This window comes from Channa argus, chromosome 11, assembly GCF_033026475.1.
Source record: "Channa argus isolate prfri chromosome 11, Channa argus male v1.0, whole genome shotgun sequence".
Lineage (NCBI taxonomy): Eukaryota > Metazoa > Chordata > Actinopteri > Anabantiformes > Channidae > Channa > Channa argus.
The window spans coordinates 11447641-11474582 of NC_090207.1; the positions used below are offsets into that span (position 1 = coordinate 11447641).

At 38.4% G+C, this 26942-nt stretch overlaps 1 protein-coding gene across 4 annotated transcripts in view; it reads right to left on the reverse strand.

Moving 5' to 3' along the window:
- The window catches only part of grid2 (glutamate receptor, ionotropic, delta 2), a 443522-nt gene that overhangs the window by 3971 nt on the left and 412609 nt on the right, over positions 1–26942 (reverse strand). For 2 of the 4 annotated variants that reach the window (XM_067521709.1, XM_067521712.1), the window contains one exon: positions 11642–11882. In XM_067521709.1, coding sequence (XP_067377810.1) covers positions 11642–11882 — 241 coding nt within the window. Of the gene's footprint in view, positions 1–700; positions 985–1684; positions 1957–11641; positions 11883–26942 lie in introns of all 4 variants that reach the window. The other 2 variants (XR_010915583.1, XM_067521711.1) reach the window with 2 other exon arrangements.

Consider the following 26942-nt stretch of genomic DNA (forward strand, 5'->3'; position numbering starts at 1 on the left):
GTGTAATTATTCTGCTTGTTGTCTCCTGTGTTCAGGCCACTATGCCAAAAAATTCACATTGAGATTAACATCTCGTTTTCAAGTGAATTTTTTTCAAGGCCACAATTGGTTGCTGCAACTGCTATGATTTATGCATCGATCAAATGCATCGGACACAATAAATTGTTTCCCTTCAATCAAACAATCTTTGACAGTCTTCAAAACTACAATTAAATACACATACAATACCTTAAGCTTTAACTTACAAGTTAAATGAAACTTATACAAATTACAATTCAAACATTAAGCGGCTATATTTACATATATAACTTATCCACATAGTCTAAAGGATGGTAACACTCAGTGAGAGGTGTATCATGCTTTTATTTGATAGGGAGTGGTGCAGGGAACTCAGTTTGCAATGAATGATGTGAGAATATACAGAGAAGACGATTCAGTTTGGAGGTGCTGAAAAGATTTTCCAAAACTTTTACATTGTCTAAACACATATGGTAATGTGCTTCTCTAGGTTTATGACAGGTAAGGTAAGGTAAGGTTTTATGAAGGGTCTCACAGTTGGGTGGTGGGTAGTGAGGGATGTCATTGAACTTAAGGTACATTTGGGGTTTTGGCCTTCAAGGCAATATTGTTTGGGTGCAGTCAAACAGGGTCTTGTGAGGAAAGCAGTCATATTATTGGGGGTAAAGGCAGAATTACTGACCGTATCCTTCAGGTCTGGGGGGTCTGGAGGGGGCTCTGGCCCTACTGTATGTAGCTCACAGACAGAGGGCACCAACAGTGGTGCCCCCTGGTTGCCATCTGAGGAAGGTACAGTGGGAGGAAAGACAGGACAAGGGGGCACTAATGTCTGTCGTGACACTATCATACACACACTAAACGTTTGAAGGAGGGGATATTGAAGGGGCAGAGTTGGTATCAAAAGAGATGAAGGTAAGTGAAAGAGAAAAGTGAATCACAAATGGTCAGTTAGCTGTTTGTGGGTAACTACAACAGGTTGTTGAAAGGGACGGGGCAAGGAAAAGATTTTTTCAGGGAAAAGTGGTAAGGCCTGACAGCATTTATATTATTATTTTCCTCTATTCTAATACCCTTTGTAACATTAAAGAAGAAAAGTGAATAACATGAGTAATCACCCAAATGGTTATAATCTGTACTGACAAAATTATATATGTAGATGTCAGAAATGCCTTTAAATGTACATTGCTAATTTACGCAGTATTGTAAAGGATTTGTTTTGGAGACATAAGCCAAGTGAGAACTGCAGAATGTTTCTTTTGGCTTCATTTGTAATATGAGGTCTTAAAAAATACCTATATTACACAAAATAAAGAGTTTATTACAGGTTTTTAACATGAATGCATAATTTTACAGAGCATGAAACTCTGACTGCCTTATCAAAGATGATGCTTTATATGCCCCTAGATAGAGAGACAACACCCTCTAATGGCAGAAAGACATCATTACACACAGCTGGCAATATGCCAGGTGTAAACATTTTTTATAAGAGGTACATTTGCTTCAGGCAGAAATTTGATATACTGTAAATGCCAACGTTTAATCCCTGCTCCCTGATGTCCATCATGTAATTTATCACATTAGCATTAACATATGAAATTTCAAACAGCCCCTGTCTTCAAGCATTTCTACCCAATAATTTAATTTTATCTTTTACTGTATGTATAACCTTGGAGTGGGAGGTGAGGTGGTGAAAGTTGTCATTCTCATTTTGGGGGCAAGCTCAGAGGGGTTGTTGGGTTCGTAGGAGTGCTGCACAATCAGGGCACAAGGAATGTCGCAGCATGCTGAGGGCTGGTAATGCGTGGCATTGGGGGCAGTGGTGTTGGCGGTGTTGGGGGTCAGGTTCTGAGTCTGACCACCCAGGACAAGAGGGTGCTCATTGGGGCTGTGAGGGCACGGAGCAGCAGCTTGCCTGGCAGATGGGCCATCTGCCTGTGTCTGGTGTTGAGTGTGTGATGTTCATGTGGTTTTGTGTGAGCAAGGGGGACAGCAGTAAAGAGAAGGACAGAGGCAATGTAAGAGAGGTGTGGAGTAATTCATAGAAATGTGTGTATTTGTGTGCATGCAATTGGAGTGGGAAAATTAAAACAAGCCGAAAAAATGAGCCAAGTAGACGCACAGGCAGACAAACAGCAGACGAGTTGGAGAAAGGATGAGTGACAGACAAGATCAGGCACATGAAAGAGTAGTAAGGTTGTGGAAAGAGAGAAGTCATTTGGAGAGACAGACGGGTGGGGGGTGAGCGAGAAGAAAGACATGGCAGTCAGTCAGCACACACAGTTAAGCAGGTTGTTCTGTGTTGTGTCCTCAGAGAGACATTCACACAGTCGTTATATACCTGGAAAGGGGAGATGTTTAAATGGCATTTTGTATTGCTCTCTCCCTCTCTCCCCCTCGCCCGCTACACCCCTCAACACAGAGTACTTATCTACAAAAACAAAACAAAAAGGCAATATGAGAGCTTCGAGCCACAGAGACACAGATCATTACATAGAGTTAGAACGAGGAGAGCGGCATTTCCCTTCTAAATCTCAACCACTGCAAATTAGAGGTGCACCAAATAACCTGGTACACAAGGAAGTGCCCGTTCTTCTTGTGCTAAATCTACATGGATTTTATGACATATCAGACATGGTCAAAACCACAAATGTCACCATTATGGAAGAGTTCTGACACTGGCAACTTTATCTAATTTGACATGCAGCGTTACAGCTGCTTCACTCTTTGATTTGTTCGGAGATTGTTTCCAAAGACAGAACTCTTTCATGCAAACCCCTGGTAGAACAGATATAGACTAGAAATGGTAAAGCAATACAGCCGCCCTGTTATGAATGAAATGAGCCCCAGACACTTGTGTCAAGATATCAACATTTAGACTAGCTTCCAAAAAAGTGTTAAGGGCACCTTGATCCATTTTTCATCAGATATGCTGTTCAATACTATCATGACAAACATACCTCAACAGCGTCACATAGCCAGGCATAAACCTTAAAAGATATTGGTGCTTCTGTGCAGAGTGGCAATAAAGAGAAGATTGACTAATTTTCAAAAATCTATCATAATGTTTTACAGGACATAAAAACATACTGCTGTGCACTGTAGTCATATTTCAGCTTAATAAAATATGCATTTTCAAAAATCCCAAAAGAGCAGGGATGACTTGCAGGGAGGCAGTTCTACAATTCCCTTTCTTTATTTTGTGCACATGTCCTTCTTAAATATGCTCAGCCATAATACATTTCTTATCACCAGTGACCCACATTAGTCAATGTCTCTGGGTAGTGTATTTATTTGTGTTTGTGAGTGTATAAGCCCTGTAGAAATACTCATAAGCAAACTGTTTACACCAATAAGCAGACTCACAGATAACGATGTCAGCCCTTTGATACAACACACAACACAGAGTCACAACACAAAAGCAGTTAACACAGCATTAGAGCATACAATATGAATGCAAAGGCATGTGCAGATATGTACAGTGTGTGATTATGCATGTTTTAGTATGTATAAGCAACACAGACACAAACACAGATTAGTTGTATTAGACTGAACAGTGATTTATGTTTTCACGTATGCAGAAAGCATGAATGGGTGTATGTATGTGTGTGGGAGCTTTGGCCATACAACGTGATGGATAACACGGTCATAATTTATGGCAACATTTAAGAACTGGTTTTGAACGGGAAACCACCAAGGCTTATGAAGCATATTTAAAACAAGCTGCACAAATGTATATCTAGCATTGATAGATTTGACATCTGACACAGATCGTAAGCCTGGGATGATGGAGGAGGTGAGTTAAATAATGGGATAATATGTACGCATGCATGTGAGAGCACAAGCTCCTTGGTGTGTGATGTGTGTGAGAGCGGCCATTTTGGGGAGGCAGTCATCTTCAAAGAGGACAAATGAGTGTGTGTTTCAATTCCCTAATTAAAAATTATTAGCTCTTGAACATAATCCAAAGATCTTAATCAACAATCATCTTACAGGTGAGACCCAATTGATGATAAAATGAGTGTTGACAATTATACTCAAGTGTCTTGACACAACTTGAAGCAAAGTATTACAGCCCCTGCAGCAAACAGAACCCATGAGCCTTACCACAGCCGTTCATGCACTGTTTATTTTATGAAGCTAAAAAAGACAGATGTTACTCTTTTCCTTCTATGTGTAGCACTCAGACGTTCAGTCATTTGTTAGGCATTAATTGACTTGTTAATAGTTGTAAGGCAGGTCGAAAACTGTCATTAGGAGCTGTCAGCTGATGACAGAGCTGACCAATTCTCTGATTCTTCAGATCTTGTTGTTAACACTCACCCAGGGGCTCTTTTTGAACAACAGACCGCAGAACTGAAAATGTATCTAATTAAAGCTTACAAAGCAGGAAGGTTATTAAAGATGTCAAAGAACTTTCTGGTCACCTGAAATGTCATTAAAAAACATCAGTTAAAGGGAAATGTGATAAGTCAAGAAATAAAACTAACAAAAAACAACCAAAAAAAATTACATTAAAACTGTACATATGCAGGCAAAGGCATCCATGACGGTAAAAGGCTTGTAGACAGTGAATCATTTCACTGTACAAATACGGTCTTTATAGCTCATCAGAAAGAAGCCTTACCAGCGACCTCATTGCAGGTAAAGTCCTTGTCTGACCTATGCAAAGCATTTGGAAAAGTATCAGTCGTTTGGGAAATGTGTTCTGGAGGAAGAGATTACAACTGTCTTTACTTTGTCTCCTCAAGAAGTAAATCACACTCTCATTTAAGTGTTTTTAAGTTTGTTTGTTTTTTCCCCTGAAGTGAAGAAGCAGATTAAATGAAGGCGATCTTGCTTAGGATATGTAGAGCTTATAGCTTTGCCAATGACCGACTTGAGATGTACCCGAGAGACATGATAACACCCTGACAAGAACAAAGCTATCAGTGGATTGAATCTCAATAATCAGATCTGTTGCTCTGTTAAGTAAGTTGTGAGCTATCAGTGCACTGTGTGCATCTATTCTGTAACTTGTGCTTCAAACTAGTAAAGAAACATTGTAATTTGTGACACTTTGCCCAAACATTTGCACATTCCACAATTATGGCTTTATTTTTGTCTGTATTTTGAGTTTATTTTACAAATGGAAACACTACATTAACATTTAAAGGAGATATCATTTTAATGTCTGTTTGCTGCTGGCTTTGAATGTACTTTTTTCTTTCACTATCAACAAAACATGTCATCTGCTTAGGATTGTCCAAGGTCTTGCATAAGTGTAACAGCAATTGTTTTGCATTTGTGCACTTGCTTATTGTAGATGTTGTATGTAGCTTGTAAAATGTTCTATGTAACACAGTAGTAACCTAGACAAATGCTATGATGCCATATCTAAAAGATATCTTTCAAATTATAATAGTTGAAAAAATTGACAAATATGAAAATTGCTATGTGTTATGCTGACATTGTGGCAGATATTAGAGTTCCCTATGGTCTCTGGACACAGAGTCCATATGGCAAGTTGAAACCTCTCAATTCATACACTCCGACCAAGCTAAGTTTTCTGGGCCCACACATAAGGAGCCGGTCACCGGGCTTTCTGGTTTTATGTGAAGCTTGCAAAAATGCACATGAGCTTGACCCAGTGCAATAGTCTTAAGTGGTGCCAATGTTCAAAGTGACAGCAAGACATGGGGAAACAACTTCTTCATTTAAACAGAGAGAGCAAGGCATTTGGTGGAGTTAATTACAAGTTTTATGCTTTTTTTTTTTTCAATTTATTAATTTAACTCTGGGAACATAAATTATATTAAAGCTACAAGACTGACAGCACTGGCCATGACTAAGGCCAAATTGCATGCAGAGACTAATATGTCCCTAGTCGATAAAATCCAATATATGTATTTTAACTAATTATAGGCTTTGAAGTTGACTTAAATTTGTCTTCCTTCCTCCACTGACTCAGGACATGCTGCAGTGGTCCCAGCTTGATTCTCTCCTGTTCTGTTCTCAGCAGCTGGTTGCCCATTTGAAAACATTTTGCACAGATGGGGACTGGAGTTTGGAGTATGGTATTCCCACTGTCTTTACATCTATTATGGCAAGACTATTTTGAAGAGAAGTAAAGAATATATCTCAGCCAAATGTGATCTATCTATAAGCTGGATGGACCTTTATTAAAAACAGTTTGAAACGAATTAGTTCATAAATTCAAACAACACGTCTGATCACATCAAAAGTGAATAAGTGTTAATCACTGAAAAGCAAAAAGTGTACTGAAAGTGTAAGCTTACTTTCATATGAAGTGGTGGTAGTGGCTGTGTTGAGAAGGGGACCAAAACTTGTTAGAGAGACTCAAATCCTTTCTATTGTTTGGTTCGAAGTTACAAAAATGTTCTCATGAAGCATTTTCTGATGCTGGGAATGTGTGGGTGCAACCGGCTTCAGATGCTGTTTGATCCATGGTCAAAGCTTTGTCAGGGTGAAGGATAATGTCAGGGGTCAACCATCAAAAACAATTATGGCTGACTGAGCTGACTCCATTTTCACAATGGAATAGTGTGTAACCCCCTCTCACTGTTATCACAAGGCTTTAATTTGATTTGTATAATTACCATTATTTATATTATATTGTATTGCTCATCATTGACGGACTGAGATTTGCCTATATTATAAGCGTTTAGTGTATAGAGTAGTGTAATATTATAGATGAGATCGCTTTGTTGAAGTGTGGCACTTTTTTGCATCATAATTTTGTGATTTCTCTGTCTGTGACTGCCTGATTCCTAGATATGCAAAACCTTGAACAAGATCTACAAAGAGAATCAAAGACTATTATTATTGAAATCCCTGCTGTCCCTCCGATTCACTGTTTTGTCTCCACTCCTGCGCTCAGTCAGTGGCTGATTCCACTGGCTGCTCTCAGAGGCTAATGAAGACAGGAGGGGGGTGGGTGTTTGTGTGCATTATGGCTGAACCACACTGTGCTTAACATGACATTAGGTTAAACTAGAGGTTTCATGTCTTTGTGGCTGCTCAGTGGTGGACATGACTACTGGTCTGAATGACAGATTAAAGCTGATAACTGAGCAGGGGGCTGGAGGTAGGGGGTATATGATGTGTGTGTCTGTGTGTTCCTGTTAATAACTGAGACAACGCAAACCAACAGTTGCATCGGTTGCAATATATAATTTAAATTTACAACCCCAGTTCAAAGAGAGTTGGGATTTAAAACATAAATAAAAACAAACTGCAATGATTTGTAAATCTCATCAATACATATTTTATTCACAATATAATATAAACAACATATCGGATGTTGAAACTTAGACATTTTAAATAGAAAAACAAATGGAGGAGCATTTGACAACTAATTAGCTTGATTGGCAACAGGTCAGTAACATGACTGGGTATAAAAGGAGCAATTCAGAGAGGCAGAGACTCTCAAATGTAAAGATGAGCAGAAGTTCACCAATCTGTGACAAACTGTCTAAAAATTTTAGAAAGATGCTTCTCAATGTAAAATTGTGAAGACTTTGAAGATTACCATCAGATCACCATCTACAGTTTATGATATCATCAAAAGATTTAGAGAATCAGGAGGAATCTCTGCGTGAAAGGGACAAGGCTGGAGGTCAAAATGCACATGATCTTCAGGTCCTTAGGCAGCACTGCATTAAAAACTGTCATGATTCTCTACTGCATATCACTGCATGGGCTCAGGGACACTTCCCGAAATCAATGTCTGTGGACACAGTTTGCTGTTCAGTCCACACATATAAGTTATGTCTTGTGGACTAAAGGGGAGAGGGAACATCCAGCAGACAGTTCAAAAACTTGCATCTCTGATGGTGTGGGGGTGCATTAGTGCCTATGGCGTGGGCAGCTTACAAATCTGGAAAGGAACCATCAATGCTGAAACGTACTTAGAGTTTTTAGAGCAACATATGCTCCCATCCAGACAATCAGGGAAGGCCTTACATATTTCACCAAGACAATGCTAAACCATATACTGCATCCATCACCACAACATGGTTTCACAGGAGAACAGTCTGGGAGCTGAAACTGGGCCTGCCTGCAGTCCAGACCTTTCACCAATAGAAAACATTTGGCGCATCATAAAACGAAAAATCCAGCAACGAAGGCCCAGGACTGTTGAGCAGCTAGAATCCTGCATCAGACAAAAATGGGACAACATTCCTCTACTTCATCTCCAGAAACTGATCTCCTCACTTCCCAGACACTTGCAGACAGTTGTTAAAAGAAGGGGGTATGCTACACAATGGTAAACATCACTCTGTTTCAACTTTTTTGACATGTGTTGCTGCCATCAAATTTAATATGAGCTAATGTTTTTTACATGAAATGGTAAAACGTTTCAGTCTCAACATCCGATATGCTGTTTATGTTCCATTGTGAATAAAATGATGAGGAAAAAAATGATGAGGAAATTTGCATATCATTGCATTCTGGTTTTATTTATGTTCACACATCGTTCCAACTTTTTTGAATTGAGTTGTAGAAATTATTAAAAACAAAGAACTGTTAACTACAATTTTTCTGGTGGTGTTGGGAACAGCAATATGGGCTCACTAAATTAATTAGAGTTTTGTTATTTAGCTTGTTGGGCACAACCTCTGTTTCAGTAACATACAGTAAGATCTTTATACAATGGGCAGAAGCACGCTGTGTAATTATTTAACACATTTAACTTCATTTACTAAAGCAATTAGATGATGGAGAATGATAATATAGCAGCAATACAGAAGGAATTAAATTAGGCCTAAGCAGACTGCAGTCAACCAGCTGTTGAATACGTTGCTTGCTCACTGCAGCTTGTAGTCAGCTTAACGACACATCATGCCACATGCGTAGGGAACTTACATATGGTGACTTGAGTTAGGAACAGTGTGTATACAACACCAACCCTCTTCTTGTGGATTCACCATTTTAAACTCATTCAGTTGGTAAAAATAGGGGTGGTTTACATGAAACTCAAGTTAAATTAAACAATTAAATTGATCAATGAACAAATAGCCCAAAAGATGTGAGAAATACAACTTATCATTCAGCACTGTTGATAAGTTGCAAGCAATTGTAGCTGGTGTAGTGGGCAGAAATAACAACACTGTCGGAAACTTCTAATAATTTGTCAAACATGCTGTGTGCACACCACAGTGAACACGGCAGACCCATTAATTTACATTTGTGTTACATGTCAAAGAACATCACCACTTAAGTGGTGAATACTTATGAATGAAAGTAAGCAGCTTTCTCCAAACGCTAGAAATTATGGCGATGCACTAATGAAGTAATTTGTGATGATATACCAATTTTGGACCAGGAGCTGCTCATTTAATCATTTGGAACCAATGGTTCATAGAGTGTTCATGTTGAAACTTTCCTCTAAATTACTTTCCAGATGACTGGTGTTATGAGTCTTTTATCATGAAAAGTAACCTGATCTGACACTAAATCATCCTGGGTAGAGTCACAATTTTCATTCCCATCTTTTTGTCATCTTTTTTAATTTATTCATGGTGGAACTTTAAATTAGCATGACACCAAAGATTAAGGAGATGGGACAGGCTTCCCTTGCTTGTTCCTGGTAGTCAGAGTCATGCTGAGATGTTCTCTTAGACAGCCCTAATTAATGTAATGATCACTTCTTTTCCCCATTAAAGCCCATTTTGGTTACCAAGCAACAACATCTGTAATTTGGAAGACCTTTCCAAATACCTCTTTTTTGATTGAAGATAACTTGATTTTAATATCTTTAAGGGTGTGAAGTTGAATAATAGGTTGTGAAACTGTTCTATGTTAAATCTGTAAAGGTATCATCCACAAGTTAACCTTAACCCAACTTTATCAAATAGCTTCCTTATAGAGGAAAAGGCAATTGTTTGAAGTAATTTTCCTGATAGCAAAATAATTTCTTCTAAAATTAATCTGGGCTGCTTCATGCTTCAGTCCAATTTGTTACCAACACATAAATAATGAACTATAAACCAAAAGTGAAAATATTATTTGAAACATAATTATATTTCTTTCATTTCATAACTGGCAGGTTTTGCAAACCAAATTTGCTACACTTTGCTGCAATTTCACAGTTTTGATTAAAGTTATTTACTTGAATACCTCTATGTCTTGGTAAACATTGGGCAGTGGGCATTGGAGGTGACAGGGTGGGCCAGGCTTGGAAGTTGAATTGTAGGTTGCTAAGGTCACTGTAAAAAGCCCTTTGTGGATAAAACAGCTGCTGAAATATTACATATATATATAATATTATTATATTGTGATAAAAAAGACCTGCACATGTGTGTTTACAACATATTAAGAGGAAAGCAGGAAACCATTTGGTTTTACTTTGAAGATGATTCCTTTCCTGTCTGTTGTGGAGCAAACAAAGCAACCACGTCACAACAGACTGCAGGGTTTCTAGCACGAGAAGATGTTGCCAGAGCCACTGTGATTGCCTCAAATGATATCCCTGCTGAGGTGATCAACCGCACATAGGCTGATTGGATATTTCACAGCGCGCTGATACTAATTTAGGTGGAGTGTTGCCAATGTTTTGGAACATAATGTTGGTAAAAATATCCATGTTAAATAACCTGAGTCCATGTTTCTGACTCTGCCTTGGTCAAGGCACACTGCAGCATTTCAACAGACCATTGGGCTGGTTTGTATTGTTTACTGTACTGTTCTCTTTTCCCCAAAACATGAACTTTTCAGGAAAAAAAAACATCATTAAGGCATCAAAATATCATATGTGAGATTTTGCAGGGCACCAACATTAGCAGGAAAAGTTTAAGTAACGAATGATATTGAATGTTATCACATGTTTTTCCACATTGAGGGATTGGCTGTGATTGAGCATTATTAGGGTGTAAAAAGATGGATTTTGTTGCAAACATGATCTTGAGGGACTGAATATCTATCTATGAGCCCATTCAGTTATATAAATTTAGTAAAATTTCCTAAACAAGCACCTACCACCTGCCAGAATGTGTGTGTGACTTCAGTATGTGTATTATCATGGAAGCCATATTACATTTTATCCTCCTTAATGTTAGATATCTTATTTGGCATCAGTATGAATTAATAATATTTCAAATCAACTAATAAGCACTCAAAAGGAATAACATGGCAGAAACGCCTTCTTTAATTAAGTCAAGTTAAATTTGCTCTTTAATTCAGTTCACACTCGTGTTGATTTGATTCTGGCAGAGAATGTTTCTTTGATTATTCATTTTTATAATGTAATGGTTACTTTAAGTGTGCAAACAATCTAAATGAAGAATATGACAGGATACTTTATAAGAGGACAGTCTCATCAAGATTCGGATTATGCTCTCTGGGCTTCTGAAAACATCTAAGCCCTTTTTCGCCTTTCCCTCTGTACCAACATACCCAGAAATCTATATACACAAGAAGTATGTGCATATTTCAGAAGATATGACACTCCGGGAGGTTATTATTATTTTTTTTTTTACCTTAATCGTTTTCCTTGTTCTGCTGATTACACTGCTACTTTTTTCTCTTTCAATGTAAGAGATGAGCTGGGATCTACGATAATGTTGGACCTAAACCTCTTTGTGTGCCATGATTTTTCCTTTCAGCCACCCATCCATCCCCCTACCTCCTTGGAGGGGACCCTGGATCCCTTCCTTCGTGACCACCAGCTTTCCACCATGGCAATGAGGCAGGAGAGCACCACACCGGCTGCCAGGACACAGAAAACGCCAGCAAAGCTGTGGATATCCAGGGCGTTGCCACGCTGCCGTGTCTGGACTGAGCTGTAGAGGTCACAGGGCCTGTCCTTGGGCCACCACTTCAGTCTCAGTATATCCATGTCACCATTTTGCTGGAGCTCCAAGATTCTAAGACAAAGTCGGAAGACACAAGCATGTAAGCAAAAAAACACATACCAACATAAAATTTACTAACGGTTAGCCCAGATATCTGTCAGTTAAAATCTTTTATCCTTACTGTGAAATCAGGTAATTACAAAAAGGTCAGAACATGCAGAATGAAATCAACTTATACATGGATGAATGTGCAGAGGCACAGATGAGCAACAAGCCAGCAGAAAAATTCAGCGTAGTAAGACACAGCTGGCCAGAATGAGCATGGTAAATGGGTATAATAATTGATGGTGTCTTAGTGTCAATGAATGATTACAGAGTCAAAATGCTTCTTATCCATTCAACTCAATCATGGAGAATGAAAATTATTTGCACAAGTCAACTGCACAAAATGTGACAACACTGCAGCTTTTACTGCAGTTGCTGTAGCTCCCCTCTTCCATTTGAGGGCAGTGTTTGCCAGTTAATATCCCTCCAAACCCCTGACAACCATATTGGGCTGTCAAACTCATTATGGCTAACATTAATATGTTTTGCAGCACGGCGCAAGTACACTGCCACAATGTCATTATGCAGCCTAGCTTTAGTCCCACGATTGATGGCTTCAGAGAGGATACAGCTCAGAGGTTGATGGGGTCCCTCTGTTAGCCTTCAGCTTATTATTTAACTGGGTCGTTCATTTTGGTTGGAGGAGAGCTGCAGACACACAGACAGACAGGCATACAGGGGCTCTGTTTGCTGGGTTGGATATTTAACAGGCGATCTGGAATGAAGCAGAGTGGTCCACAGAGAAAGGGACAGACAAAAAGGAAAAAGGCAATCTGAGGAATTGTGTGTGTTTCTGCATGTATCTTCCTCACAAACACACCCACAGACAGAGTCAACAAATAAATGCAAATAATCCCCGAGATAAGATAAATTAGGCTACCGCTGATTAACACAAACAGGGTAGATACACATTCAGAAATGAACAAAGTTACAAAACTGAATGCATACATGTCCAACAGAGTCATACATGTGTAAACAGAGACAGATGTTTGCAATTATTTGCAGCAGCATCCTGAGGACAAATGCTCTGTTTCAGTGACAATGTACTGACACAAATGACGGTGCTCATCTCTCATCTACATTTCTCCTAATACAAGAAACATAAAATGAACTGAAATCAATCAAGAAATGCAAATAAGCCCTGCAGACAGTTTACATAATTAATTCAATGTAAATCAGTTGAAAAAGCTCGCAACATTGCATATAACCACATTACTCTAATTAAGGGACATTCATTTCCTGGGCTTTCCTGAACTGGTGAAATTGGAAAAAGAAGAAGAGAAGAGAAAAGAACAGAACAGAAGAGAAAAACGAGAAGATTTACCATCAGACATTCTGATAACAGATTATGTCCAGCAACTGCTGGCTTGATTGTGGGATTGTCTGGTTCAGATCTGCAGAGATTAGTGCAAAGATTAGATAAGACATTGTGTGGATGATATGCAATATTGACTCTAAACAAATTAAATCAAACTGATCTGCGTTGATTGCCAGGGGCTTAATATAGCATACTGTTCAGCTGCTGTAATATAGTAGCAGCATTGGCCCAGTTATACGCACTCATTATTACTCCACATGAATGAGGTAGTCAGTGTAGAAATCCCTTATTGCACATCAATGTTGCATCTAATTCTTTCTAACATGTTACTATTCTGTTTTTGGACTATGATGTAATATGACACATGACTGGTGCCTCTGAATAACTTCACGCTTGACCACCCCTTGCACCCTCAAAGTGCTGAACTGTTGATTAATGGAGGAGCAAAATGTAACTTACTGTTGCATGTAGGACACTAATGACATGACTACAATTTGTGGTTAATCAAAATTTTAAGCAGCATCTTAGCTGCAGACATCAAAGCAAGAACAGTTTATTAAACCTAAAACAAGATTTTTGTCCCAGAGAAGAGTTGTTTCTTTCATACCGTACTGACCTTTTTATCATTCACTGTGACAAGAGATGGTTCACACATGTTAGCGCACACAAACAAGCCTGCACCCTGACAGACAGCTTAAGAGAAACATAGATTACACACAGGCTAATGAGATGAAATAAGAGCGATCACACCTATCAAAAAAGCTTGTTTTGTCAAAATATTTCATCATGTCTTGTTTGGAATTCAGCTAGCTTCTGAAGACTTGTTGTATGATTTGACATCCTTTCATGTCTGTCAAAAGAAGAGGCATGCTTTATGTTTGGAGTTGTCGTCTGTTATCTCTGCTCTGTTCTTACGTGTCACGAATGTCATGTTGCACAGGTTTTGTGTGGAACTTAAGGAGAGGCAATAAGCAGTGGCATTTCCTTGTTTCATCTGTGTTAACATCTGTGAACACAATTACTAAGGACAGTAAATGCCTCTTTGACAAAATGTTACAAAAGGTGTTTGTTGTTGACCTTTGAGAAGGAACGTGAACATTTTAACGTGTTTTTTTTCCTGGAACAGAGAAACAGCAATGTTACGCTATGTATATAGTTCTTATTTCATGCCAATCTTTTCTTGTTCTGGATATATACATACATACAATACTCTACCTAAAAACCCTACTCAGCAATTTGAAGACAAAAAAAATCGGAGCATAAAGAAAAACAAATATTTTAAAAAGATACATTCATTGGGGGAATTATTAGGATCTAACTAAGCTGCATGTAACTTTCAGGAGCAGAGGAAGTTTGAGATTCAGGACAGGGTGATTTGTGTCTCCCCTCTATTATGACCCCTTTCTGCCTGTGGAGCTCATCATCTCTCATTTTGCACTAATTGGTCTATCAGAGTTATGCAAAGGCAGCTTCCCTGATAGGACCTTGAATCAAACCCTAACAGTGACATGCACTCACAAGCAGTTACTTATACACACACACACACACACACACACACACACACACACACACACACAGAAAGAATGGCTACATTTACGCTACATTCATCTCACTAACATGAAGATGCATTTATCCTGCCAACAGGTCTAAAATATAGGATACTTCATTTATTTCCCTATAATTAAAACACTCAACCCTTCCTAAGTTTGAACAGACCTAAAAGCAACCTAAAAGTGAAGAGGAAGATCTTCACTTGCCACACTACTTGGCCATTTCAATCAATTGCAATGCACACACATAGCTCAACTGCACAGTATGAGCAAGTCTGGGTAATTGTTGTCATGATGGTCACTTTCAGATTACACAAGAGCACTCACAATGACAGTTACTGCCATGCCAAAAAGAGATATATGCTGGCTTATGACTGCTACTAGGATAAGCAATACTTCATTCATTGTAACAAAAAGTGAGTATGATGTTCATTTTTAAACACACAAAAGCAGTTACCAATGTTCTTCATTTATCTCTATCTCATGCCTGACAGGCTGGATGAAAGGCCACTGCGAACTGCCTGACAAAAACATGGGTTGAGTCAAAGGTTTCCTGCAGTACACCATCTGTCTAGATCTCTAATTTGGCAGTCGTGGTCTCACCAAAGAAACACATCTTTTCTCACACAAAAACACATACACACAATTTGCCTGTGGACACACAAATTGCACAAAACACACACCAAGACTGCTACAAATGTGATGTGTTTTGCTTTAATTTCAGTCTGAATATGCAGAATACTCAGTGGAGAGAGGGTACAAGTTAGATGTGTTTATTTGCTTCATTCAGGGAGTGTTAGTGTTGTTTCCTCAAGATGTAATAAGTAGGCACACTGCCGCCTGAAGTATCACGAATTAGATCACTTTAATCTGTAACAATAGAATCCATTAGATATTAGTGTATGGTGCAGTATACATTAGTGTCACTTTCTGCAATATATTTCACTTGGATAGCTACATTAATGTCAACTGCATGTTCACATCTAAAATGTACGATATTTGTGAGGGTGTCAGTGTCACTGTCAGCTGCATATACAATACGGGCAGAGTAAAGTGTGTTTGATAGGCAAGATCTAATCACAGAGCAAGTGTGATTTTGTTAAAGCAAATGACCAAGAGTTTTCTGTGTGGTGCTGGTGGGGAATCTGTTATGTGCCTTTGTGTGTGTGTGTGTGTGTGTGTGTGTGTGTGTGTGTGTGTGTGTGTGTGTGTGTGTGTGTGTGTGTGTGTGTGTGTGTGTGTGTGTGTGTGTGTGTGTGTGTGTGTGTGTGTGTGTGTGCTATGTCTCTGCTTCCCGTTCGCTCTGCAGTGGCCGTTACTGCGTGGACTAGATGTTGCCATAGCAACTCTATGGCAGCAGCCTTGATGGTGGGATGATCACACATTATTAGTTGACTCAAGCTGGAAAAAAACAAAGCAAAGTGATTTGGATAAAGGAGCAGGGAGCAGAAGACTTGGAAGAAGGAAGTTCGCTTTGAAGAAAAATGTGAAAGACAAACTGAATAAATGTGATCCTGTGAATCAGCTGTATTCTATTGTAATTCTCTTAGGTGACAAATCACATCTGAGAAAAAAAAAGATACTTAAATCACAGCACATACATAGAAATTTCCAGACCGATGCACTTTTTGTACCTAGAAAAAGACATATATAATCAAACATTTGCTGTGTGGACACATTCTGAAGAAAAAAAGCACAGCCAGGAACAAATATCCTGACTTCTTTTTTAGTTCTTTATTTTTAATGAAGAAACACTCCAGGGTAATCTTGTATGTTCATTTTAGCGAGAATGAATTTGAAAGGTTAGTCTTGAGAGTTAGAAAGATTTTAGAAAGATATGTTTTCAGATCCTTACTTCTTTAAAGGGCTGGTTATGAGTGAAGAATAATTTGTGGTGGGGCGAAAAACAGATTTAGGTTAGATTAAGTAATAGAACTGGGCATGTTGATGGTTAATCATTTCAATAGGGGTTCATGATGGTTCTCACAAACACAAACTTGTGTGAGCAAGTATTAAGGCTAAAATCGAAAATACGTGGGAGTAGAAAAGAGTAAAAAAAATGCCAATGTAAAAAAAATACCGTGCAGCTTTTTTTAAAAGTTGTTTTTGAATTTAAGTTTTGTATCGCTTTTTATGAGTTTGAAAATATCCAATGTTTATATATGTATTACCTAAAAAAAGTGGGCTTTTGAGGGGGTCATTTGACGCCAATGCCGATTTGTAACGGTTTTAATGAGCAGCCACAAATGTTATAAATGAATTCTGCAGTCTTCCCTAAGCCCATCCATAAGACCCCTATAAATGCAGGTATTGTCCCATGCTGCTTTTCCCCACAGCAGCAGGTTTTGTAGCAGCTGCAGCCAGTTAAAAATGCAGAACATTGTAGGTAAGATGATTAATCATAATGTGAAACAGTTCACTGGCTAGATAGACTTTATACTGTTTCAGTGAGAGGTGTCAAAGTAGAGTATGTCAACGTGTAGCATAAAAACCTCAGACGAACATCGAAGGACAGACAGATTGGACGATTGTATCGCCGTTCCTGGAGAAGAGATATTTGGTGTTTTTAAGATTGTGGTGGAGAGCACTGTACAACATGTTGGTCCAAAATCTCCCATATGTGTTTAACTGGGTTGAGACGGCCAAGGCCACAGCACTATTTTCATATTCATAAGACCACTTGACCTTTCATACCCTGTAGATGGGGCCCTTTTCATCCTAATAAGACCACTCCTATCAATAAAGAAATGTTTTATAATAGGGTAAAAGTGATCCTTCAATCCCGCATTCAGGCCTGTTTTGTTACAAACACACTCGCCCACTTGTTGAGAATACAATGAAGAAAGTCTCACCATACTCTCAACACACATTTACATCTCACTAATGTTTATGCATCGGAACCCTAGAATAAAAAACCCTTCTATGTAGTTGCTGACAGACTGTTCTTGCAGACATAGTCTTGCACTGACATTCTCAGTCACCAGAAGAAGAGTTACTCTTTTATTTTTCCTTCCATAACACACTAATGTATGAGCATCAGTCATCAAATGTGCACCGCTGACCACATTTTCAAACCCCTTTTACTGATGTCTTTGCCATAGATCTGCATGCAGATGCCATTGTCACTTTAGTCACTCTTTCCATTTAAGGACTAACCTAGTTGAGCTGTTCGTGACAGAAGCTCCTGTCATTCCTGCCCCAGCAATGAACCTTTCTTCAAAGTCATTTAGATCTTTTCCTCTTGCCATTTTGATCCAAAATCAAATTCGCCTGCGCCTGCTCAGCATTTTTATATGCTGCCATAAAGCATAATTGGATATTAATTGCTCAATTGCAGTGCGCCTGTCTGCATTCATTATGTTTCTCCACTCATATTTCCAGGTTTTTCCTTTAATTTGTCAGCCATCTATATGTCTGCAGCAACTCTTTTGCTCTTTTATAGGAAAATTCTTCTCCTGTCACCTCTGTAGAAAACACAATTTTAAGTAGTAGACAGTGAAAAATGGAAGTTGCTGTGAGGTGAGAGGTGGAAAAAGAATGTGAAGACAGAGGTAGAAGAGACTGAGTGAGTCAGAATATAAGAGAAAATGGAAAATAGAGTGAGAAAATGAGAAGGGAGCAAAAAAAAAACTGGCAGTGTGTTCAGTCAGGGTGGATGGCTGACAACAAAATCATACAATGAAGGAAGGGAAAGCACAGGTGTGAAAGTAGGAGAGGCAGGATTGGAGGAACAGAGATGGGGAGTAGTAGAGAGAGGAGAAAAGACAAGATTAGATGAGTGGATAAGATGAGTGAACAGTAGAAGGACGTCAAATGACATAAGCGGAAAGAGGGCAGAGGAGGGAGGTGTTGGGTTGTGTAGGGCAAAAGACAGGGCTGTTATGCAAAAATGAGTTTGTTGCTCTGATTCCACTGTTGGCTGTCAGCTACTTAAATGAGAACAACGCTGCGCTGACAGCTCAGTTACCAGAGTAAGACAAAGCTGGCAACATCAGCAGACTCTGGCTGCCTCTCTGGTGTTAGCCTCACTTGAAAACATGATGAAGATGAATTTCCATATAGTATAAGTCAAAAAGTATATATCAGAAATTTCACTAGTTTTGATGACTCCACGATCAAACGAGTTTGAAATGTTGCTGTCAGAGTACAAACATGTCTGCAAAAAGTGATTTGGTTTGTGAAAATATCCACAATTGAAGAGTGAGACAGACATAAATCACCTTTTAAGGTGAAACCCTGTAGGGTTATTCATGACTTGTGGTATTTCAGTTACTCTGGGTAAGGGTGAAAGAAACCTGGTGATTACAAAGGACAGTTACAAAGTTAAACCTTAAGTTTGACATGCCAGTGGTGATGGGAGGGAATCAGCAAAGTATGTTTTGTTATGTGACCTTCTCAGAAGCCATTAGGATGCAGTCAGTTTATTTCCAAATCAGTTGACCCCTTTTGCACGTAGGCAAGTGACTAGGAAGTGAAGTCAGGAGCAAAGAGACTAGAGACCTCAGTTATCAAGGCAGCAAAGTCCACCTGCTTCTGATTATTTTCTCCTTGTGGTTCAAAAAGAATAAAAATAAACAAAAAAAAGACTAAGGCTGAAGCACACTGACCCGCAGCCACACATCACAATCCCGACTTGTGGTCATTTTATTCCACCACATATTGGTGGAGTCATCTCGGGCAGAAGATTTATAATTCCGGCATTGTTGGTGCTTACTTTTGAGGGGCTTATTTTGCTGTCAAATATAAAAAAGAGTGAACTGCACAAGTCTCTGCAATGACCTTCATAGTTGCAGACGTGGTATTTTCACAGTCTCATTTTAGTGGCAGCGATAACATGCTGGCTTCTATCGCACAGTTACTGTGTGTACAACCTGGTTGAATGTTGAAGAATTTTGCTGAATTTCTAAAGCTGGGGGCACATTAGAGAAAAGGAGTCAGTATTCAGCTGGCCCAGACACATTTGGCACATCAGACAACTCAGATACTGCTGAACGGTATCAGATATCCTGATCATAGACCGTCATTCATTTTAAATACTGTAGAACCACCTCTTAATATAACACACTCCAGTACAACTCCACCACTCACTATAACCTCAACAATTCAAAATCCAATAGTTGTGCTAACTTAGATTATTACTTAGATTATTTAGTTGACTTTACTCAATTGTAGACAATGGGCAGCTGTAACTCAAGGGGCGGCTGTAGCTCAAAGGGCGGCTGTAGCTCAGTTATAGATGATATGCATGTTGTACTAGTACTAATACTATTAAAACTCGTGATTACTATTAAAGGGTCAACGTCTATGGTGCAATTTATCAACCCAGTGCAATTGACTATTGACCTCTCCCTACCCTTTAAGCATCCTTTGCTAGAATTTTTTTAGGACAGAGGAAGGATAACAGATTTTGAGGGCTTACCTTAGTATTATAAGATAATATAGTAATGTGGGATAGTATGGTATTTACAATTACAATGTTAATGCATGTTCATAATTTTTATTTCACTACATTATACTTAAAACTATTTTGTTGTTTGAAATAGTAATAATGAGTACCCCATTTGAGTACGAATACATCTAAATAAAATTTTTAAGTGCACTACACTTAATAAGCATTTGTATATTCCAGTTAAATTGTTCGATTTTTACAGTAAATAATAATAACATAGTGGAATTATCACCTTAATGACAGCTTGAACTTAAAACTGAGAAATTATAACCTTGTAAAAGCAAAATCTTTGGCAGAGCTGTTGTACTGGATTGCATTAGACTGTACAGGATGCCACAATTGTGGCATCTATTGCCAAAATTTGAACAATTTTGCAAAAATGCCGGAGTCACAATAAACTCCTGTTCCATGTTCAATCATCCACAGAGAAGTCAAGTTAAAGTAAATAAAGTCAACAACCTTATATTGGGTAACTTGTCTGGGCCCCTGATTCCAAAGACACATTTAGAGAACTAAAAACATTTCGACAAATGTAGACCAGCTGGTGGTCTATACCAGCGTGCACTCTCTGAAAGACACTGAAACACACAGAACACAGGTACATGCAACATATACTGCAGCAGAAAGATGGAAATAACACAGAGAAAACAAGCAGACATCATTTTCCAATAGAATACCATTCTTCTATGAGGCTGCTCACTGAGCCACCATATTACCCTCTTGATTAAAAGACTACCATTATATTGAAGCTGAAGGAATTTTGAATGAGAGGTTATTTACCCATGAGTTTTCATTCCCCCGAGTAAAATTTACAAAGCCTCATTATTCCAATTAGCATTCTCAGGGTTCAATGTCATACACTTTGTCAACAAAGTTTTCAATTAAGCATCATTAAACCACACAGTGTGTGGTTGAACTGGAACAGATTATCAAACTGAACTATGATGAACAACACGCTGAAGTCACACAGTCATTAGCCATCATTAACACATCAAGAGTGAGTGAGTGAGAGAGAGAGACAGAGAGACAAAAAGGGTGAGAGAGAAAGCCACATCCCCATCACTTATTGTGACTAATAAAGATTTAATGAATGTACTAAATGTGTGGGCAGAGTTTGACTGTGATGGATTGGTAAAAGAGTGACATCTTTGAAGAAAGAGAGCTTAGCAAAAAGTCAGAGAGAGGCAGGATAGATTGACACTTGACACTAAATCAATGTTTTGTCATCTGGAACAATTGTTAAAACACTCACACGTACACGCACGCGCGCACACTCACACAAACCTTCATTCTTTGCTCACCACCCTCAAAAAAGAAATACCTCTCCCCATGAATTGGAAACTGAGGACTTCAGAGTCAGGAACCTAAATTGAGCTCACAGCGTGAATAGAAGGAGAGAGGAATCAAGTAACTTGCTTTTAGCTTCTTTGGCTGGAATCTTGATCAAGCTCAAGATTTCTTTGTTTTGTTACTACAATAAAATTTCAAAATCAGAGCACAGGTCAATCTAAAAACCACACCAGGTGCCACTTATGTGGGCTAAGAACAGGAAACTGAGCTTACACTGGAAAAATGTTGCCTGGTCTGATGAGTCTCAATTTCTGCTGCAACATCTGGATGGCAGGGTCAGAATTTGCTGTAAACAGCTTGAAAGCATGGATCCATCCTGCCTGTATCAGTAGTTGAGGGTGGCTGTGGTGGTTGCATAAAAGTACACTTTTGGCCCCTTAGTACCATTGTTTAAATGTCACAGCCCACCTGAGTATAGTACCTAACCATTTCTACTGACCAGGGTGTACTCATCTTCTAATGATTACTTTCAGCAGGATGACGTGCCATGTCACAAAGCTAAACTCATCTCAAACTGGTTTCTTATGACTCAAAGGGCCTACACATTCACAAGATCTCAATCCGAGAGAGAGAGGGAGATTTGCATCATGGATCTGCGGGAGAGCATTCTGCAGCAACTGCATAGTGTTATCATGTCAGTGTGGACCAAAATCTCTATGGAATGTTTTCAGCACCTTGTTGAATCTATGACTCTAAAAGGGGGTCCAACCCAGTACTAGCAAGGTGTACCAAATAAAGTAGCTACTTTGTGTTTATATGCATATATTTTAATCATTAGGAAAGCGCAAGAAAGAGAGTGTAGATAAGAAAAAAAAAAAACTATAGTCAACTTAATGTGTCCCTTGATCCATGAAACCCCCCGAAGTAGAACAGGCAGTGAAGATACAGGTCAGTTTTCTAACTTAGGCTCTTGAACTATATGAAACTTTTCTAATTTTTCTTCCTATCGCAGCTCCAAGACTTGAGATATTCCTCTAAAACTGTATAACAGACTACAGGGTAAGCAAGCAGAAGCTGCTCTAGGCAACATTTGTTTGTCTGGCAAAATTCACTGCAGTGATATTTGCAAGAGTGTTATACAAACTCTGTTATACAAAATCTCTTGTTGTGTCTGCTGAACTAAACCCAAACATGTTTATAATTTACAATGTTATGATGAGATGAGAGCAGAAAATTCTCATGCTGTAAAAACTGCCAACACAATATGTTGACATTAAGCAATTAGTCAATTAATAAACAGTTCCCAATTAAATCTGTAAATTTATTAAATGATTATTTTGTGAATTGTTTATTTTCTAATTAACTTCCTGTTCTGATCTCAGTTCCTAATTATGTCATCTGCTTTGTAGGTGTGATTGTGTTCTCTCTGTGGTTTTACTGGAATAACTGCAGGCAGCAAACAAATCTTCCTGGATGGAGCTTTTTAAAGTTTAGGTAAAATACAAAATGTATACTGCTGATCACAGAAGCAATTAGGAAGACATCTTTTTTGTCAGAACGTAACATTTACTGTTCTGGCTGCTCTCGGTTATACACTCTCATTTAGAGCGTTCCTTGAAAAAATGCCAGAGACGGCAATGACAGAAAGCTTAGAAAACAGGACCAGGTACAATATCCTAAGTCCTCATCTGCAGACTCGGTTTACAACCCTTCTGATAGGCCTAAAATGTGAGATTTACATGGGCAAAACAGCTTTAAACGCCTTTTATGTGTGTCCTTCAGTAGTGCAGCTTAGTTTATCACTATCATATATATTTCCAAAGAAAACCACCACTACATAGTTCATTAAATTTCACTTCAAGGTTTGCAATAACCAAACTTTCACAAGTCAGTTCATCAACAGTTTTTGAGGTATTGCTGACAATTTTATTGTCATGCGAGTAGCTGAAATAAAAGCTTGCCAGAAAACTGACAGCATCACAAACAAACTGTTTTTATGAGCCATATACAGTTTGCATTGTATTCACTGGAATGCAGAGCACTTTAATATCACTTAAAAACACCTTTTAGTATAGGACTACTTCAATATTAGTGACACATCACCTACTGTGGGTGAATAATTTATCAGCTATAATGCATGAAGGGGCTGAGGTTGTAGAGGGAACAGTGAAAAATGAATGCATGCAAATAATACTGGAAACCTTAATAAAGTTGATCAGATATAATGAATAGATATTGGTATGGAAAGAGGGAATGTTTAATGTCATTAAATACACACACAGAATACATATCCCCCAGCCCTTGCTATCACTTTAACACATGAATTGAAACATTTGGTGTTTCTGTTGTCTAATTTGTGTGTGGTCGGGAATGTGTTTCTCTGAAAGATGGAATGAAACAAATAACAAACAACATGGATAAAACCAAACCAAAATTTTAACTCGTTTGCCAAGAAAATGTGAAAATTAGAAGCCACTCTCAAAAAGGTTGATGCCATTTTATAACATGAATCCTGGCTATGGGGCATGCTCGCCACAGCAATCTAACCCATGGCCTCTGAGGTGTAATGTATCTGTCATTGCAGCAATGATTTGTCACTGTTGTATACATCATTGGCCCCTCAAGCGTACGCCATGCACTTCCCTGCTACAATGGCTATTTTCAAAACACTATCTAAACACTAACTATAAGCCCGAGGCCACTGACAAATGGCTGCCTGCAACCAGGTAACAAAACAACAGCCTAAATGGATATTTGCTGTTGAATTTAATCAAGCAAGTTGTGTGACTGTAATCCGTTCCATATGGTACTCTGGATGTAGCATTTTTGCTCAATCCATCTATGCCTAGATTGGTAGTGGGATTTGTTTTTTAGTAAAACAACACCAATAATATGACTCTGATATCATTAATTTATCATCTACGTTCATTGAATTTCACTACCCCAAAGATGAAGCCGTGATTTCTGCAGTCCATAGATGCACACAAAAAGGCACCTCATCTATCTTGCCAACAAAATACAAAACCTAACCACTTTCAATATGAACAATAAAATGTCTGGCCCACAGCTTATCTTTTTAGAATGCAGCAACCGCAAGATGTCCATCTGCTATGGATTAAATCTTCTATTTTAAAATTTCACATTGAAGCCTGCAGACACACAGACAAAAATAATATATGACTGTGAGCGAAGGTTTATTTTTTCATAATCTTGCCCCTTCAGCACTTCAAAACAACTTGTCAGTAGCTGTCAGTTTAAATTAGCGGAGTAGCCCGTACGCCACTGTTTTTCTGACTCTGGTAAATCTGCAGGCTGTCTCCATCAATCACAGAACAGCAGCATTATTTGTTCTAGAGTGCCGACAAATACACTCAGATCCAGACACTCACACACAAACAGAAACGGAGACGTGAAGTGGTGCTGCACTTGAACTCTGGGAATGGCTTCTTCATAACAAACAAAGTGGTTGAAAACGATGAAGCTGTTGCAGTCTGTCTAAGACACTGGCCTTCTCGCCAAAGCGTCAAAGCAAATAAATTCCTTTTCATCTCTCATATTACCTCCAGGGACCTGCAGATAGTAAACACTTCTCAGCCACGCAGAACACACACACACAAACACACTGACACACATGCACACTCACAATACGTACAGAGGTTGCTCATTCCCTACCCAAGTACATCAAACAATTGCAGTCTATTTGGATCTTTATTGATTAGTCAAACATTTATGTATCATCTCACATCTTGTGTTATCTATAGTACTTTCTTTCTATACTTGTTATTAAGACTTATTAATGCATCGAGGTGGAAAAAGATCAAAATGCAAAAATAAGCTAAAAACAAATTATTGATACATGAACAATGTCTAAACATATACAAATATAAGAATGTAAATATTCGAATAGAAATAGTATCTCTAACTTCACTTAACTGTGATAGAATAAACTGTATTGGTGAGGTGTAAATTATCTATAATATACCATAAATTAGTTTGTTCTCACAATCTGACAATAATTTTACATACGATAAAACAATATTTTTTACTTAGAATAAGAAGGTAGAAGACTTGGTGTAAGATGTGTTTTGTAGATGACAAGATGACATCGTCAGCATAAGCTTGAGTTGGAAATGTAATATTATGAATGTAGACAATAAATATATGGGGGCCCGATAATGAATTGTGTGGGATTTCTAGGTAATTCACAGGGCTTAGTGTGAAAAATTAAAGGTAAGAGCACTTTTAAATCTGCCAGAAAGTTATGAAAAACAACTGTACGTAAAGCCTTATGTAAATGCTGATACGGATTGTGTTGTTCTAAAAAAAGGAAAAAGAACCTCAGGCTGTAGCCACTTTTCTTCTTGCATGTTATGTCAAAGGATGACGAAATGTCAACTACAAATAAGAGAAATGGGTGACAGAGTATCATGACACATAAGATACATTATTTACATTGACAGTGTGGTCTCAGACACTTTGAACCACATCCATTTGTAAAGAGAAGGGCAGGTCAGCAGATGCTAACTGCTCATATAATTCCTCCCTTTGGCTCTATAGGTTTTTGGCTAGCGCAAGTGTGTTATTGTTTTAAAAAGTCTCTTTTTAGTGAAGGGGCTTCATACAGTACAGTAAAGCACTGATGAGAACAAAGTCATGCCCAACTAATTTCTGTTGATAGCACAGCCTTTGTCATTGGGTAGAGTTAATAGCATACAGGCTTGTATATGCGTTCTACAACATTTCCCCTCAGCATTCGGGGAAGGTGCTGTCTCAGCATACTGGTGTTGTTGTTGCTGACAGAGACTGTGATTGACTGCTTGATAATTTAACAATCCTACGACCTACTCTTCTACAATCAAAGTAAAAATGCTATTTTATGCGCCACAGCAATTCGAAAGATGCAAAGACATATCTAGAGTTGTTATGACAACAAAGGATAATCAAACATGGCCAAACGTTTCTTTTTATGATGTCAGGGACTGCTACTATGATGCCTGTTAAACGCCACTTGGTGCTTTATTAATCAGTATAATTCAGAATGCCAGTAAGAAGAATATATAAATCATGGCAAAGACAAACAAAACAATTATACCACTGTGATTGTATTTTGTCTTGATAATTTCTCTGTTTTTAAGTTTGAACCATGGGGACCATGTGTGAGCAAACTGTCTTCCCAAGAGTGTGACATTGCCCCTGAAATAATAGAAGGGAATTGGAAACATGGTCTATCAATTAATTGCTTGTTTATTTTAATAACAGCCATGATAGGCAATATATTGAAGCGCAACGCTTCATCGGATATGGAGCTATAGACAGACAGGCCTAGTCACTCACAATGTTGGAAAATCGAGCATGAATAATTTTAATGCTTATGTTTTGTCTAGTTGTAATGATAAAATGTACTCATCGTACTTATGCAG